This window comes from Silurus aristotelis, assembly GCF_946808225.1.
Source record: "Silurus aristotelis genome assembly, chromosome: 9".
Lineage (NCBI taxonomy): Eukaryota > Metazoa > Chordata > Actinopteri > Siluriformes > Siluridae > Silurus > Silurus aristotelis.
This window is the reverse complement of record NC_139582.1, coordinates 15,623,347-15,640,755: the sequence shown is the minus strand read 5'-3', so window position 1 is coordinate 15,640,755 and position 17,409 is coordinate 15,623,347. Positions and strand designations below refer to the sequence as shown.

The 17,409-nt window shown below is 41.4% G+C and overlaps 1 protein-coding gene and 1 long non-coding RNA gene across 2 annotated transcripts in view; both read left to right on the top strand.

The window, feature by feature from the left end:
• Positions 1 to 14,342, top strand: part of LOC310731488 — a 31,144-nt gene extending 16,802 nt beyond the window's left edge. The window contains exon 3 of the long non-coding RNA XR_014535220.1: positions 14,036 to 14,342. This is a non-coding gene — a long non-coding RNA (uncharacterized lncRNA). The remainder of the gene's footprint in view (positions 1 to 14,035) is intronic.
• insm2 (insulinoma-associated 2) lies at positions 9,875 to 12,286 on the top strand. Its single transcript, XM_083551080.1, has one exon. It carries the CDS (start codon positions 10,618 to 10,620, stop codon positions 12,073 to 12,075), a length of 1,458 nt encoding a protein of 485 aa, XP_083407206.1. The 5' UTR covers positions 9,875 to 10,617; the 3' UTR covers positions 12,076 to 12,286.
• Positions 14,343 to 17,409: the final 3,067 nt, after the last annotated feature.

Genomic DNA, 17,409 nt, shown 5'->3' with positions numbered 1-17,409 from the left:
CTATGTTTATGTTGTAGTGCGTGTGTGTGTATGTGTGTGTGTGTGTGTATGTTGTAGTGTGTGTATGTTGTACAGAGTGTGGGTATGTTGTAGTGTGTTTATGTTGTACAGAGTGTGTTTATGCTGTAGTGTGTGTGTGTGTTGTACAGAGTGTGTGTATGTTGTAGTGTGTGTGTGTGAGTGTGTGGTGTGTGTGTGTGTGTGTGTGTGTGTGTGTGTATGTTGTACAGAGTGTGTGTATGTTGTAGTGTGTGTATGTCGTACAGTGTGTGTCTATGTTCATGTTGTAGTGCGTGTGTGTGTGTGTATGTGTGTGTGTGTGTGTGTTGTACAGAGTGTGTGTATGTTGTAGTGTGTGTATGTTTTACAGAGTGTGTGTATGTTGTAGTGTGTGTGTGTGTGTGTGTGTGTGTGTGTGTGTGTGTGTGTGTTGTACAGAGTGTGTGTATGTTGTAGTGTGTGTATGTTGTACAGAGTGTGTGTATGTTGTAGTGTGTGTGTGTGTGTGTGTGTGTATGTTGTACAGAGTGTGTTTGTGTGTGTGTATGTGTGTGAATTTTGTACAGAGTGTGTGTATGTTGTACAGAGTGTGTGTATGTTGTAGTGTGTGTATGTTGTACAGAGTGTGTTTATGCTGTAGTGTGTGTGTGTGTTGTACAGAGTGTGTGTATGTTGTAGTGTGTGTGTGTGAGTGTGTGTGTGTGTGTGTGTGTGTGTGTATGTTGTACAGAGTGTGTGTATGTTGTAGTGTGTGTATGTCGTACAGTGTGTGTCTATGTTTATGTTGTAGTGCGTGTGTGTGTGTGTATGTGTGTGTGTGTGTGTTGTACAGAGTGTGTGTATGTTGTAGTGTGTGTATGTTTTACAGAGTGTGTGTATGTTGTAGTGTGTGTGTGTGTGTGTGTGTGTGTGTGTGTGTGTGTGTGTGTGTGTGTGTGTGTGTTGTACAGAGTGTGTGTATGTTGTAGTGTGTGTATGTCGTACAGTGTGTGTCTATGTTTATGTTGTAGTGCGTGTGTGTGTGTGTATGTGTGTGTGTGTGTGTTGTACAGAGTGTGTGTATGTTGTAGTGTGTGTATGTTTTACAGAGTGTGTGTATGTTGTAGTGTGTGTGTGTGTGTGTGTGTGTGTGTGTGTGTGTGTGTGTGTATGTTGTACAGAGTGTGTGTATGTTGTAGTGTGTGTATGTCGTACAGTGTGTGTCTATGTTTATGTTGTAGTGCGTGTGTGTGTATGTGTGTGTGTGTGTGTATGTTGTAGTGTGTGTATGTTGTACAGAGTGTGGGTATGTTGTAGTGTGTTTATGTTGTACAGAGTGTGTTTATGCTGTAGTGTGTGTGTGTGTTGTACAGAGTGTGTGTATGTTGTAGTGTGTGTGTGTGTGAGTGTGTGGTGTGTGTGTGTGTGTGTGTGTGTGTGTGTGTATGTTGTACAGAGTGTGTGTATGTTGTAGTGTGTGTATGTCGTACAGTGTGTGTCTATGTTCATGTTGTAGTGCGTGTGTGTGTGTGTATGTGTGTGTGTGTGTGTTGTACAGAGTGTGTGTATGTTGTAGTGTGTGTATGTTTTACAGAGTGTGTGTATGTTGTAGTGTGTGTGTGTGTGTGTGTGTGTGTGTGTGTGTGTGTGTGTGTTGTACAGAGTGTGTGTATGTTGTAGTGTGTGTATGTTGTACAGAGTGTGTGTATGTTGTAGTGTGTGTGTGTGTGTGTGTGTATGTTGTACAGAGTGTGTTTGTGTGTGTGTATGTGTGTGAATTTTGTACAGAGTGTGTGTATGTTGTACAGAGTGTGTGTATGTTGTAGTGTGTGTATGTTGTACAGAGTGTGTGTATGTTGTAGTGTGTGTGTGAGTATGTTGTACAGGGTGTGTTTATGTTGTAGTGTGTGTATGTTGTACAAAGTGTATGTATGTTGTAGTGTGTGTGTATGTTGTACAGAGTGTGTGTATGTTGTAGTATGTGTATGTTGTAGTGTGTGTGTGTGTGTGTGTGTGTTGTGTACAGAGTGTGTTTATGTTGTAGTGTGTATGTTGTACAGAGTGTGTTTATGTTGTGTGTGTGTGTTGTACAGAGTGTGTTTACGTTGTAGTGTGTGTATGTTGTAGTGTGTGTGTGTGTGTGTGTGTGTGTGTGTGTGTGTTGTACAGAGTGTGTTTGTCGTACAGTGTGTGTCTATGTTGTAGTGTGTGTGTATGTTGTAGTGTGTGTGTGTATGTTGTACAGAGTGTGTGTATGTTGTAGTGTGTGTATGTCGTACAGTGTGTGTCTATGTTTATGTTGTAGTGTGTGTGTATGTGTGTGTGTGTGTGTGTGTGTGTGTGTTGTACAGAGTGTGTGTATGTTGTAGTGTGTGTGTAAGTTTGTTGTACAGGGTGTGTTTATGTTGTAGTGTGTGTATGTTGTACAAAGTGTATGTATGTTGTAGTGTGTGTGTATGTTGTACAGAGTGTGTGTATGTTGTAGTATGTGTATGTTGTAGTGTGTGTGTGTGTGTGTGTGTGTGTGTGTGTGTGTTGTGTACAGAGTGTGTTTATGTTGTGTGTGTGTGTTGTACAGAGTGTGTTTACGTTGTAGTGTGTGTATGTTGTAGTGTGTGTGTGTGTGTGTGTGTGTGTGTGTGTGTGTGTGTGTGTGTGTGTGTTGTACAAAGTCTGTTTGTCGTACAGTGTGTGTCTATGTTGTAGTGTGTGTGTATGTTGTACAGAGTGTGTTTATGTTGTGGTGTGTGTATGTTGTAGTGTGTGTGTGTGTGAATGTTGTACAGAGTGTGTGTATGTTGTAGTGTGTGTATGTCGTACAGTGTGTGTCTATGGTAATGTTGTAGTGTGTGTGTGTGTGTGTGTGTGTGTTGTACAGAGTGTGTGTGTATGTTGTAGTGTGTGTGTGAGTATGTTGTACAGGGTGTGTTTATGTTGTAGTGTATGTGTGTGTGCATACACTATGTGTATGTTGTAGTGTGTGTGTGTGTGTGTGTGTGTGTTGTGTACAGAGTGTGTTTATGTTGTAGTGTGTATGTTGTAGTGTGTGTGTGTGTGTGTGTGTGTGTGTGTGTGTGTGTGTGTTGTACAGAGTGTGTTTGTCGTATAGTGTATGTATGTTGTAGTGTGTGTGTATGTTGTACAGAGTGTGTGTATGTTGTAGTATGTGTATGTTGTAGTGTGTGTGTGTGTGTGTGTGTTTGTGTGTGTGTGTGTGTGTGTGTGTGTGTTGTGTACAGAGTGTGTTTATGTTGTAGTGTGTATGTTGTAGTGCGTGTGTGTGTGTGTGTGTGTTGTACAGAGTGTGTTTGTCGTATAGTGTGTGTCTATGTTGTAGTGTGTGTGTATGTTGTACAGAGTGTGTTTATGTTGTGTGTGTGTGTGTGTTGTACAGAGTGTGTTTACGTTGTAGTGTGTGTATGTTGTAGTGTGTGTGTGTGTGTGTGTGTGTGTGTGTGTGTGTGTTGTACAGAGTGTGTTTGTCGTACAGTGTGTGTCTATGTTGTAGTGTGTGTGTATGTTGTACAGAGTGTGTTTATGTTGTGGTGTGTGTATGTTGTAGTGTGTGTGTGTATGTTGTACAGAGTGTGTGTATGTTGTAGTGTGTGTATGTCGTACAGTGTGTGTCTATGTTTATGTTGTAGTGTGTGTGTGTGTGTGTGTGTGTGTGTGTGTGTTGTACAGAGTGTGTGTATGTTGTAGTGTGTGTATGTTGTACAGAGTGTGTGTATGTTGTAGTGTGTGTGTGAGTATGTTGTACAGGGTGTGTTTATGTTGTAGTGTGTGTATGTTGTACAAAGTGTATGTATGTTGTAGTGTGTGTGTGTATGTTGTACAGAGTGTGTGTATGTTGTAGTGTGTGTGTAAATATGTTGTACAGGGGGTGTTTATGTTGTAGTGTGTGTGTATGTTGTACAAAGTGTATGTATGTTGTAGTGTGTGTGTATGTTGTAGTGTGTGTATGTCATACAGTGTGTGTCTTTGTTGTAGTGTGTGTGTATGTCGTACAGAGTGTGTTTATGTTGTAGTGTGTGTATGTTGTACAGAGTGTGTGTATGTTGTACAGAGTGTGTGTATGTTTTACTGTGTGTATGTTGTACAGAGTGTGTGTATGTTGTAGTGTGTGTGTGAGTATGTTGTACAGGGTGTGTTTATGTTGTAGTGTGTGTGTATGTTGTACAAAGTGTATTTATGTTGTAGTGTGTGTGTATGTTGTACAGAGTGTGTGTATGTTGTAGTGTGTGTATGTCATACAGTGTGTGTCTTTGTTGTAGTGTGTGTGTAAGTCGTACAGAGTGTGTTTATGTTGTAGTGTGTGTATGTTGTACAGAGTGTGTGTATGTTGTAGTGTGTGTGTGTGTGTGTGTGTGTATGTTGTACAGAGTGTGTGTATGTTGTACTGTGTGTATGTTGTACAGAGTGTGTGTATGTTGTTGTGTGTGTGTGTGTGTGTGTGTGTATGTATGTTGTACAGAGTGTGTGTATTTTGTAGAGTGTGTGTGTGTGTGTGTGTGTTTGTGTGTGTGAATGTTGTACAGAGTGTGTGTATGTTGTACAGAGTGTGTGTATGTTGTAGTGTGTGTATGTTGTACAGAGTGTGTGTATGTTGTAGTGTGTGTGTGAGGATGTTGTACAGGGTGTGTTTATGTTGTAGTGTGTGTGTATGTTGTGCAAAGTGTATGTATGTTGTAGTGTGTGTGTATGTTGTACAGAGTGTGTGTATGTTGTAGTATGTGTATGTTGTAGTGTGTGTGTGTGTGTGTGTGTGTGTGTGTGTTGTGTACAGTTTGTGTGTATGTTGTAGTGTGTGTGTGTGTGTGTTGTACAGAGTGTGTTTGTCGTACAGTGTGTGTCTATGTTGTAGTGTGTGTGTCTATGTTGTAGTGTGTGTGTATGTTGTACAGAGTGTGTTTATGTTGTGTGTGTGTGTGTTGTACAGAGTGTGTTTATGTTGTAGTGTGTGTATGTTGTAGTATGTGTGTGTGTGTGTGTGTATGTGTGTGTGTTGTACAGAGTGTGTTTGTCGTACAGTGTGTGTCTATGTTGTAGAGTGTGTGTATGTTGTACAGAGTGTGTTTATGTTGTGGTGTGTGTATGTTGTAGTGTGTGTGTGTGTGTATGTTGTACAGAGTGTGTGTATGTTGTAGTGTGTGTATGTCGTACAGTGTTTGTCTATGTTTATGTTGTAGTGTGTGTGTGTGTGTGTGTGTGTGTTGTACAGAGTGTGTGTATGTTGTAGTGTGTGTATGTTGTACAAAGTGTGTGTATGTTGTAGTGTGTGTGTGAGTATGTTGTACAGGGTGTGTTTATGTTGTAGTGTGTGTGTATGTTGTACAAAGTGTATGTATGTTGTAGTGTGTGTGTATGTTGTACAGAGTGTGTGTATGTTGTAGTGTGTGTGTGAGTATGTTGTACAGGGTGTGTTTATGTTGTAGTGTGTGTGTATGTTGTACAAAGTGTATGTATGTTGTAGTGTGTGTGTATGTTGTACAGAGTGTGTGTATGTTGTATTGTGTGTATGTCATCCAGTGTGTGTCTTTGTTGTAGTGTGTGTATGTCGTACAGAGTGTGTTTATGTTGTAGTGTGTGTATGTTTTACAGAGTGTGTGTATGTTGTAGTGTGTGTGTGTGTGTGTGTGTGTGTGTGTGTTGTACAGAGTGTGTTTGTCGTACAGTGTGTGTCTATGTTGTAGTGTGTGTGTATGTTGTACAGAGTGTTTTTATGTTGTGGTGTGTGTATGTTGTAGTGTGTGTGTGTGTGTGTATGTTGTACAGAGTGTGTGTATGTTGTACAGAGTGTGTGTATGTTGTAGTATGTGTATGTTGTAGTGTGTGTGTGTGTGTGTGTGTTTGTGTGTGTGTGTGTGTGTTGTGTACAGAGTGTGTTTATGTTGTAGTGTGTATGTTGTAGTGCGTGTGTGTGTGTGTGTGTTGTACAGAGTGTGTTTGTCGTATAGTGTGTGTCTATGTTGTAGTGTGTGTGTATGTTGTACAGAGTGTGTTTATGTTGTGTGTGTGTGTGTGTTGTACAGAGTGTGTTTACGTTGTAGTGTGTGTATGTTGTAGTGTGTGTGTGTGTGTGTGTGTGTGTGTTGTACAGAGTGTGTTTGTCGTACAGTGTGTGTCTATGTTGTAGTGTGTGTGTATGTTGTACAGAGTGTGTTTATGTTGTGGTGTGTGTATGTTGTAGTGTGTGTGTGTATGTTGTACAGAGTGTGTGTATGTTGTAGTGTGTGTATGTCGTACAGTGTGTGTCTATGTTTATGTTGTAGTGTGTGTGTGTGTGTGTGTGTGTGTGTGTGTGTTGTACAGAGTGTGTGTATGTTGTAGTGTGTGTATGTTGTACAGAGTGTGTGTATGTTGTAGTGTGTGTGTGAGTATGTTGTACAGGGTGTGTTTATGTTGTAGTGTGTGTATGTTGTACAAAGTGTATGTATGTTGTAGTGTGTGTGTGTATGTTGTACAGAGTGTGTGTATGTTGTAGTGTGTGTGTAAATATGTTGTACAGGGGGTGTTTATGTTGTAGTGTGTGTGTATGTTGTACAAAGTGTATGTATGTTGTAGTGTGTGTGTATGTTGTAGTGTGTGTATGTCATACAGTGTGTGTCTTTGTTGTAGTGTGTGTGTATGTCGTACAGAGTGTGTTTATGTTGTAGTGTGTGTATGTTGTACAGAGTGTGTGTATGTTGTACAGAGTGTGTGTATGTTTTACTGTGTGTATGTTGTACAGAGTGTGTGTATGTTGTAGTGTGTGTGTGAGTATGTTGTACAGGGTGTGTTTATGTTGTAGTGTGTGTGTATGTTGTACAAAGTGTATTTATGTTGTAGTGTGTGTGTATGTTGTACAGAGTGTGTGTATGTTGTAGTGTGTGTATGTCATACAGTGTGTGTCTTTGTTGTAGTGTGTGTGTGTAAGTCGTACAGAGTGTGTTTATGTTGTAGTGTGTGTATGTTGTACAGAGTGTGTGTATGTTGTAGTGTGTGTGTGTGTGTGTGTGTATGTTGTACAGAGTGTGTGTATGTTGTACTGTGTGTATGTTGTACAGAGTGTGTGTATGTTGTAGTGTGTGTGTGTGTGTGTGTATGTATGTTGTACAGAGTGTGTGTATTTTGTAGAGTGTGTGTGTGTGTGTGTGTTTGTGTGTGTGAATGTTGTACAGAGTGTGTGTATGTTGTACAGAGTGTGTGTATGTTGTAGTGTGTGTATGTTGTACAGAGGTGTGTATGTTGTAGTGTGTGTGTGAGGATGTTGTACAGGGTGTGTTTATGTTGTAGTGTGTGTGTATGTTGTGCAAAGTGTATGTATGTTGTAGTGTTTGTGTATGTTGTACAGAGTGTGTGTATGTTGTAGTATGTGTATGTTGTAGTGTGTGTGTGTGTGTGTGTGTGTGTGTTGTGTACAGTGTGTGTGTGTATGTTGTAGTGTGTGTGTGTGTGTGTGTTGTACAGAGTGTGTTTGTCGTACAGTGTGTGTCTATGTTGTAGTGTGTGTGTCTATGTTGTAGTGTGTGTGTATGTTGTACAGAGTGTGTTTATGTTGTGTGTGTGTGTGTTGTACAGAGTGTGTTTATGTTGTAGTGTGTGTATGTTGTAGTATGTGTGTGTGTGTGTGTGTGTGTGTATGTGTGTGTGTTGTACAGAGTGTGTTTGTCGTACAGTGTGTGTCTATGTTGTAGAGTGTGTGTATGTTGTACAGAGTGTGTTTATGTTGTGGTGTGTGTATGTTGTAGTGTGTGTGTGTGTGTATGTTGTACAGAGTGTGTGTATGTTGTAGTGTGTGTATGTCGTACAGTGTTTGTCTATGTTTATGTTGTAGTGTGTGTGTGTGTGTCTGTGTGTTGTACAGAGTGTGTGTATGTTGTAGTGTGTGTATGTTGTACAAAGTGTGTGTATGTTGTAGTGTGTGTGTGAGTATGTTGTACAGGGTGTGTTTATGTTGTAGTGTGTGTGTATGTTGTACAAAGTGTATGTATGTTGTAGTGTGTGTGTATGTTGTACAGAGTGTGTGTATGTTGTATTGTGTGTATGTCATCCAGTGTGTGTCTTTGTTGTAGTGTGTGTATGTCGTACAGAGTGTGTTTATGTTGTAGTGTGTGTATGTTTTACAGAGTGTGTGTATGTTGTAGTGTGTGTGTGTGTGTGTGTGTTGTACAGAGTGTGTTTGTCGTACAGTGTGTGTCTATGTTGTAGTGTGTGTGTATGTTGTACAGAGTGTTTTTATGTTGTGGTGTGTGTATGTTGTAGTGTGTGTGTGTGTGTATGTTGTACAGAGTGTGTGTATGTTGTAGTGTGTGTGTGTGTGTGTGTGTGTCTGTGTGTGTGTGTGTGTGTGTGTGTGTGTGTGTGTGTGTGTGTGTGTGTGTGTGTGTGTGTCGTACCGAGTGTGTTTATGTTGTAGTGTGTGTATTTTGTACAGAGTGTGTGTATGTTGTAGTGTGTGTGTGTGTGTGTGTGTGTGTGTGTGTGTGTGTGTTGTACAGAGTGTGTTTGTCGTACAGTGTGTGTCTATGTTGTAGTGTGTGTGTATGTTGTACAGAGTGTGTTTATGTTGTGGTGTGTGTATGTTGTAGTGTGTGTGTGTATGTTGTACAGAGTGTGTGTATGTTGTAGTGTGTGTATGTCGTACAGTGTGTGTGTCTATGTTTATGTTGTAGTGTGTGTGTGTGTGTGTGTGTGTGTTGTACAGAGTGTGTGTGTGTTGTAGTGTGTGTGTGAGTATGTTGTACAGGGTGTGTTTATGTTGTAGTGTGTGTGTATGTTGTAGTGTGTGTGTATGTTGTACAGAGTGTGTGTATGTTGTAGTATGTGTATGTTGTACAGTGTGTGTGTCTATGTTTATGTTGTAGTGTGTGTGTGTGTGTGTGTGTGTGTGTGTGTGTTGTACAGAGTATGTGTATATTGTAGTGTGTGTATGTTGTACAGAGTGTGTGTATGTTGTAGTATGTGTATGTTGTACAGTGTGTGTGTCTATGTTTATGTTGTAGTGTGTGAGTGTGTGTGTGTGTGTGTGTGTGTGTGTGTGTGTTGTACAGAGTATGTGTATATTGTAGTGTGTGTATGTTGTACAGAGTGTGTGTATGTTGTAGTATGTGTATGTTGTACAGTGTGTGTGTCTATGTTTATGTTGTAGTGTGTGAGTGTGTGTGTGTGTGTGTGTGTGTGTGTGTGTGTGTGTGTTGTACAGAGTATGTGTATATTGTAGTGTGTGTATGTTGTACAGAGTGTGTGTATGTTGTAGTGTGTGTGTGAGTATGCTGTACAGGGTGTGTTTATGTTGTAGTGTGTGTGTATGTTGTACTGTGTGTATGTCGTACAGTGTGTGTGTATGTTGTAGTGTGTGTGTGTATGTTGTACAGAGTGTGTTTATGTTGTAGTGTGTGTGTATGTTGTACAGAGTGTGTGTATGTTGTACAGAGTGTGTGTATGTTGTAGTGTGTGTATGTTGTACAGATTGTGTGTATTTTGTAGTGTGTGTGTGTGTGTGTGTGTGTGTTGTACAGAGTGTGTGTAATTTTTTTTTTTTTTATATAATAAGAAAATCTTATTTCTATCTTATTTTATTGAATAAATTTCTCCTTAAATGCTTTGACCTTGAGAATGAGAAACTGTAGCACTGTTGCTAATTCATCTCTTCTCTCTGAGATTTGATCTACAGCAAGAAATTACTGCAGAATATTCACACACTTGCTCTGGGACATGTTCTGCTCATTCTTTCATTCATGTCAGGCAGTATAATGTGATAACAACCATTCAGTTCAGTACGGGTCTCTTAAAATTTATAAGATGATAATAATAATAATAATAATAATAATAATAATAATAATAATAATAATAATAATAATAAATACAAATAAATAAATAAACGGTTTTTTGTATATATAAAGTCTCTTTTCAGCCCCCTGGGGTAAAGGCTGGGGCAGATCTTGTCTCTCTCCCTCTTTGCCTGAATCTCCAGGCCCACGTGTGTCCTGTAGCTGCTGCACACCTGAGACTGAGACACACTGAGGTTCATACCCAGGACTGGTTAGATGATTAAGCCACTAAGCCTTCGGAGGTGACGGTGAAATTTTATTTTTTTTTTCATTTTAACCCCAAGCCCACACGAAGAGAAATTACTGATCAATAACACAAGGTAAGAACATCAACACGGTCTGAACCACCGAGCATCATCATCATCATCATCATCATCATCATAATCATCGTCTGCAGGCTGCAGGGCGGGAAAGCAGCATTTTTAGGGGTAAAACATATTTTAGGCTAAAAGAAAATGTATCATGACCCAGACGACTGGATGTCAAACTGCAGTGCGCGCGCTGCAGGTTGGAGAGGTGCGAGATGTCTGATCTCACCGAGCACTCACTGATCTGATATTCTAATTAAGGTTGGCCACGCCTCCACTTTGCGCTCAGCGCTGTGATTGGTCAGATATCTGGCCCTGAAAGTGGCTTCATGCAAAATAAATATATATCCAAAGAATAAAAACAAGAAAACCGGCGCGTGAACACGAAGAGACGGTTTTAATCGGAGAGAGCGCGAGGATAGGTCCGATTTCCGTTATAAATCCGACTCATCTTTCGTAGGACCGAAATCTGGGTAGAGTTTGTTATTAAAAATAATTCAAAATCATATAAAAGCAAGATGCCTCGCGGGTTCCTGGTGAAGCGGAGTAAACGCGCCTCGGCGGGCTCTTACCGGATGCGACCTGACTGCGCGGAGATGCAGAAATCAGAGCCTCACGCGCCGAAGAGCGAACCTCCACGAGACCCGGTCAGAGCCCCGTGCACGGACGGCACAACAGCACGCACTCTGCACGCGCAGCCACAGGAACCCTCTGCTCTCGCGCCCAGGCGAAGCATCTTCCACAGCACTGTGGGTGATGAAGGTGACGATGATGATGTTGATGATGGAGATGGTGATGATGGTGAGGGGGATCACGGCGCTGAGAAGGACTGCCACAGACCCGCGGTGCCCCTGAGCGCAGGATTAAAGCGCTCCCCGTTCCCTCGGTGTCTGAGCTCACCGGCCGCGGCGGAATCGTTCCCGGTCTCCTCAATCGAGCGCCTCCTGCTTTCTAGCCAGGCGGACATTAAGTTTACTCCGTACCCCGCAACCTTTTCGCACAACCTGAAGCCCGAGACCAAGAGCAAGCCGCCGGGGAGGAAACTGAAAGTAGCACGGAAGCTGACCTTTGAAGACGAGGTCACGACCTCACCGGTGCTCGGACTGCGGATCAAGAAGGAGAGTCCCGACAGCGCGCCGGTACCGAGACCGAGCAAGAAGCCGCTGGGGGAGTTCATCTGCCAGCTCTGTAAGGAGGAGTACCCGGATCCGTTCTCTCTTGCGCAACACCGGTGCTCGCGCATCGTCCGGGTGGAGTACCGTTGCCCCGAGTGCGACAAGGTGTTCAGCTGTCCCGCTAACTTGGCCTCACACCGCCGATGGCACAAACCGCGCGACACTCAGGACACCAGAAAGTCTCAGGTGCATGAGAAGGCGTCGGTGGAAGGTAAGGAGAACGCGACCGACATGCGAGTGAAGCAGCAGCATCAGCAGCAGCATCAGCAGCATCATCCTCATCCTCATCCTCAGCTTCAGCAGCAGCAGCATCAGCTTCTGTTTTTCTCCACCGAGGGCGCGCAGAGCTCCGTGCCTACCGCGGACACGCACTGCGGGGCCGCGGAGAGACGCTTTGACGACGTGTCGAGGATGTTTGAGCGCCGCCGCGACGACACAGACCCCCTCGCGCCCGGGTATCTGTGCGCGCGGGCGGGAGGAGAGAGAGGAGGAGAGGAGGAAGAGGAAGAGTACGCGTGCCACTACTGCGCCAAAAAGTTCCGGAGGCACGCATACTTGCGGAAGCACCTGGCCGCCCACCAGAGCGTGCACGCGGCGTCGTACAAGCACGCGGAGAGCGCGCCGATCCCGTTCACGTGTCACCTGTGCGGCGCGCGCTTTCCCACGGCGGACGTGCGCGAGAAGCACCGACTCTGGCACGCGCTCGCGGGACCCGTACCGGGCAAGACGGCGGGCGCGCTGATAAGAGCGGACCTCATGCTGCCTCCGAAACCGAGCCGGATCTGGGAGGTTCCGACCTAAAGGGTTTTCATCACGAGGACAGTTTGCACCGAGAGTTTACGGAAATGCACGCGGATTAAACATTAATGCGTGTGAAATAAAAGTATTTTCATGACCCGGGTATGAAGCAGGAGCAGAAAATAACAAATCACATTCCATTTATAATAATAATAATAATAATAATAATAATAATAATAATAATAATAATAATAACAACAACAAAACTCATCATCATCATAAGTATAACTGATACAGAGCAGTATTTATAATTAGAGTCGTGACGTCACTGATCAGTCAGATTAAAAGGTAACATTTCAGTCCAGTGTCTTCGGTACTGAACAGAACCTCTCGAGTGCACACCTGCAGTAGCTTCACAGAGGAATGAAAGAAGCTTGATTATAAATAATTTAAGGACATTATTTGATTTCTGGAGGTTTCCAGATGAAAAATAGGATAAAAAGCACATTTTCGGCTCAGCGATCAGTTCTGCTCAGTACCTTTTCTTCACTCGGACGATTCCCATAAAGCAGACCGCAGAAAATCAGTTCACTGCAACAGGAACTTCTCCATAATGAGGATGAACCTGGTGAGTGTGTGAGCATTTGATTCTTCTACAGACACCCTGTATTTGATGCACATCACGATATTTAAGTTCGGTTTCTTCCAGCAATACAGTAAAGCTGCTGCAGTAAATACAAACAAACAAATAATAATGAGCTGATCACAGGGTGTGTGTGTGTGTGTGTGTGTGTGTGTGTGTGTGTGTGTGTGTGTGTGTGTGTGTGTGTGTGTGTGTGTGTGTGTGTGGTTTACTCAGACCATGGAGTTCAGATGGGGTGTGTTATGCTCTGGTCACCTACTCAGAGGGAGGATTTGTGTTACATGGTGAAAACTAATCAAATAAACCCCGTCCCAAGTCGGAGTGACGTCACAACAAGAGGCTTACATCACAACATTGTTCTTTACACGATTAGCTAGCACGTGAAGACTTTGTTTTGAAATTAAACCGGTTTTAGATCTCTCTCTCTTATTCCATTTGTTGCGTATTTAAACCGCAAACTTGAAGCTTTAAGTTGTAGCATTGATTTTCATGGCACGACCTTCTAGAAAAATACATCACATTAGCATTATACGTCACAGGTTTCGTGTGGCGATTGTGTGTTTTATGACGTCATCACGTTAGCTAACACTAACGTGCGTGTAAATGGCTTAAGCATGTCCATTTGATCAGTTCTTACTTTTATAGAAATCTGATGTTCTGATGTTTGTGCAGAGATTGTAATCTAAATTAAACTCCTGACCAGAGGTGAAGTGATGATGAAGTAACAGCTGGATTTATCACATTAACAACACAGCGGTGTTATTTTCTACTAATAGCGAGTACGAATTCATAAAACACATCAAACCTGTAAATGAATTTAGTTCCCATGGAAAGTTATTGTTAATGTGCTTTTCGTAGTCGTTTTTCTGGCTCATGTGTTAAAAATGTTCGCTTGTGTGTTTATGTTTTTCTGTGTGTGTGTGTGTGTGTGTGTGTGTGTGTGTGTGTGTGTGTGTGTGTGTGTGTGTGTGAAATCTGAAGAGAGGAGGTTTAACATTTAACAGTCAGAACAGAAACAAATTCCTAATAAAGAATAAAGATTATATGAAAGAAATTAGTGTGCAGTGTTTCCTCTCTCACCCCCCCCCCCCACACACACACACACGTGTCCAAACAAGTCAAATAAAATTTCTCTAAAACCTGTAAATGAACAGAAATTACATGAATATGTACATTAAACATACAATACAATAAATAAAATAAATCTATACATCTACACATTCTGGAGAGCAATATTCAAGTCCATGCTCTGTTTTCATACATTTCTAGATGTTCAGAAATCCCCGGTTTTTAAAATATGTTTATTCATAAAAATCCATATTTGAACATCTGCAAATTAATAACTTTTTAATGTAAGTGTATTTCCTTCAATTGAACCAGGAGACCCAAACCTGTTCCAGCATGATAATGCTCCTGTGCACAAAGCCAGCTCCATGAAGATCTGCTTTCCATGAGTTGTAGTGGAAGATCTCCTGCTATTGAGCTCCAACCCTATTAAACACCTTTGGGATGAATGTGAACACTGACTGCACCCCAGGAACCTCCTCACCTTCTCATCTACATCACTACCTGACTTTACTAACACCCTCATAGCTGACTGAATATCCACAACATCTAGAGAAACATCTTCCTAGAAAAGTGTAGTTAATTATTGACAGTAAATGGAGACTAAATATGGAAAAGAACATAAGCGTCGGTCACATAGTCAAATGTCCACATAATGTACAGTTCAGAGGAGGAAAATAACGGAGCACAAATACTTCGTTACTGTACTTCAGTAGATTTTTCTGGTATCAGTTTTTACTCCACTATTTATTTTTTAGACAACTTTTTACTTTTACTCATTACATTTTTACACAAATATCTGTACTTTTTACTTCTTACATTTTCAAAACCGGCTCGTTACTTTAGTTTTAATCCATTGATTTGGTGAAATATTTTTATTATTTTCACTGCGCGCGGATTTCAGCCGAACAACCGATTTCCTGTTACTGCGCGTCTTTTTCAATCCGCTGATGTATAAAGTCCTGACCCTCACTCACCACAGATGTAGACTAGTTTATGGAGATAAGATTCAGCAGGCAGAAGGCAGTAAGAAGTTTGGGGTTAATGTGGATGAGACAGAGGGCGTCAGCGATGAGAACATGACTGAGAACAGACACATTCCTGATCATCATCATCTTTTCTCTGCTTGTGTTCTATATGTGGATCTTCAGCCTGGATACATTCATTAGGTAACAACAATTTTAATTCGTTTTGTATTAATATACATATAAATATAAATAAATAAATAAATAAATAAATAAATAAATAAATAAATATATGTATGTATATGTATATGTATATTTGGCTGTCAAAATTTAAATTATTGTACACGGCACTAAATTTTATTAACGCTATCAATTCAGCGCATTTCTGTTTCACCATTTTTATATAAAATGTAAATACATAAATAAATAACTAAATAAAAAAAAAAGAGGCGCAATTAAAACCTTCGGCAAAAAATATGTTTATCCACGACGTCCTTTCTTAGATATAAAATAAATAAATAAACTCCAATTAAAAATATTTTTAATCAGTAAACTTTTGTTTTATTTCTGCGCCAAGTCTCAAATCAAACACCAAATCCGCCATCATTCACACAATTTACCCTCTGGGTGGCGTTTTGTGGGTTTTTCCCTCATAATGGCGACACAAACTTAAATAACTGTCTTTATTGATCGTACAGATAAAAACAATACATCATTCAAATCCGTAAAATGTCTATAATTTTATATATATAAGCTTCCTGACTTGACTTGAAGAGGTGCAGTTTCTCCGGTATCACATTAACTGTCCGTGTGGAAACATAGCAAAATGATGTCCACACGTCTCTGCACTGATATAGCCTTTATATTTAATCACTGTACATATGCTTACATACATATCACATGCTGTACATATGATACATGTTTAACACCTCCAAGCTGCCAGTTTTGGGCACCTGAGCAAGCATATAACTCACTACTGCTCATTTAGTAAATGACATCATTAAGAGTCGCTCGGGATAAACACTTCCAACAGGAAGTGTCTATATCTCACTATCTTTGTCTCTCTATTTTCTCTATCTAATTGTCTCTGTGTCTCTTTTAGTAAATGTCTCTGTCTCACTGTATATGTCTCTCTCTTGCTGTCTCTCTATTTGTTTCTCACTCTTTCTAAAGCTGTGTCTGTGTCTCTTTGTCTTTGTCTCTGTCTTTCCTGCTTATTTACATGTCTAACAAAGTTTTGAGTATTGAAGTAATGCCATTAGCGATCTATGATGAAAGACTTTCCTGGTTCGATTCTTACCTGTAGTTTCATATTGAATATTATAAGAAGTTTTTAAAAACAGAACAATAAAAGGTCATTAAAATTGGTTGCTGGTAAATCGTGGTATATCAGTGGTGCAGGTGTTGGAGATGTGGTTCTTGTACCTGATTCACTTCTCATAGACTTCGAGTAACTGAGAGAATGAACAGGAAGAAGAGGTTTTGACCCTCTACCATCATGATCTAAGAGAAAACAGTGGTCGCTTAACTGTAGAAAAACCAGAAGTCCAATAAGCAAATCCTTGTTTGTCACCCCTCTGGTAGTGTAGTGGTTAGTGATGCGGGCTCTGCTATCTGACTCACCTGGTTCAATTCCTACCCCTTAGCTTTCCTTTAAATTGTTTAAAAAGTTTTATAAAAGAACCAAAAAAGGTTTGGAAGAGCTTTGCCTCTGGGTTGAGAGGTTGCTGGTTCAAACCCCGGCCAGGGCTCAAAGTTAAGAGTGTGGAAGGTTCCGGTGACCGTAGTGAGGAAGGTGTCAGAAATGGCTGTGTGGAAGGTCAGATGTGGACGGTTTCAGAGGGCGTATCCTGAACCAGCGGGGCAATATTCAGGCGTCTGCCCCCCTGGCATCTGAGAAGCTGAAAACAGGGGGTTATGAAGCAAAAACATAAAAAAAAGTTTCAACATAGGCTCCTGGCAGAAATTTATTTAATAACCTTGCCCCCTCCCCTAAATGCAAAACTGTCACACTCAATTTTTGAGTGAGGCTATAATCCAGCAGGTCTTCTCAGCCTTTGTTCAAAGTCACCCACTCCATTGCTCACCACACACTAATTTCCACACAACTTACCCAGTGTGGGGACAAGCCAGATTTGAACCAGCAACCTCTGTGGCAAGGCTTTTACCACAAAGCCATCAAGTCCCACAACTCAACTCCTTTTTTGGGGGGTTTATCCTTCGTTTCATGCTTCAAAGCAAGAAATTCAGACCAGAAAGAAACACAGAAAGCAGGATTCGAACCCTGAACCCCACCAACAGCAAAATACCAGTCTTAACCCACTGAACCATCTGGAAGGACAGGCTGTGGCGATTGTTAGGAAGCTTAGGAAGCAAACCCATATCGTGACTAGCAGGGACAATGCAGGATTTGAATCCTGATTCACGCCATTACCAAGGCACCAGCATTAACCCACTGAACCATCAGGAAGGACAAGCTGGGAAGCTTGTTTAGAGCAGGTCTATCTTTCTTTTTAACCCATCAAAACAAGAATATGAAGATGTAGGAATCAGGAATTTAACCTACCTCATGACTAGCAGACAGAAAGCCAGGTTGGACCCTGACCACCAACATTAGCAAAGTACCAGCCTTAACCCACTAAGCCATCAGGAAAAAACAAGATGGGAAGCTTGATTAGAGCAGGTCTATCTTTCTTTTCAACCCATTAAAAACAAAAATATATC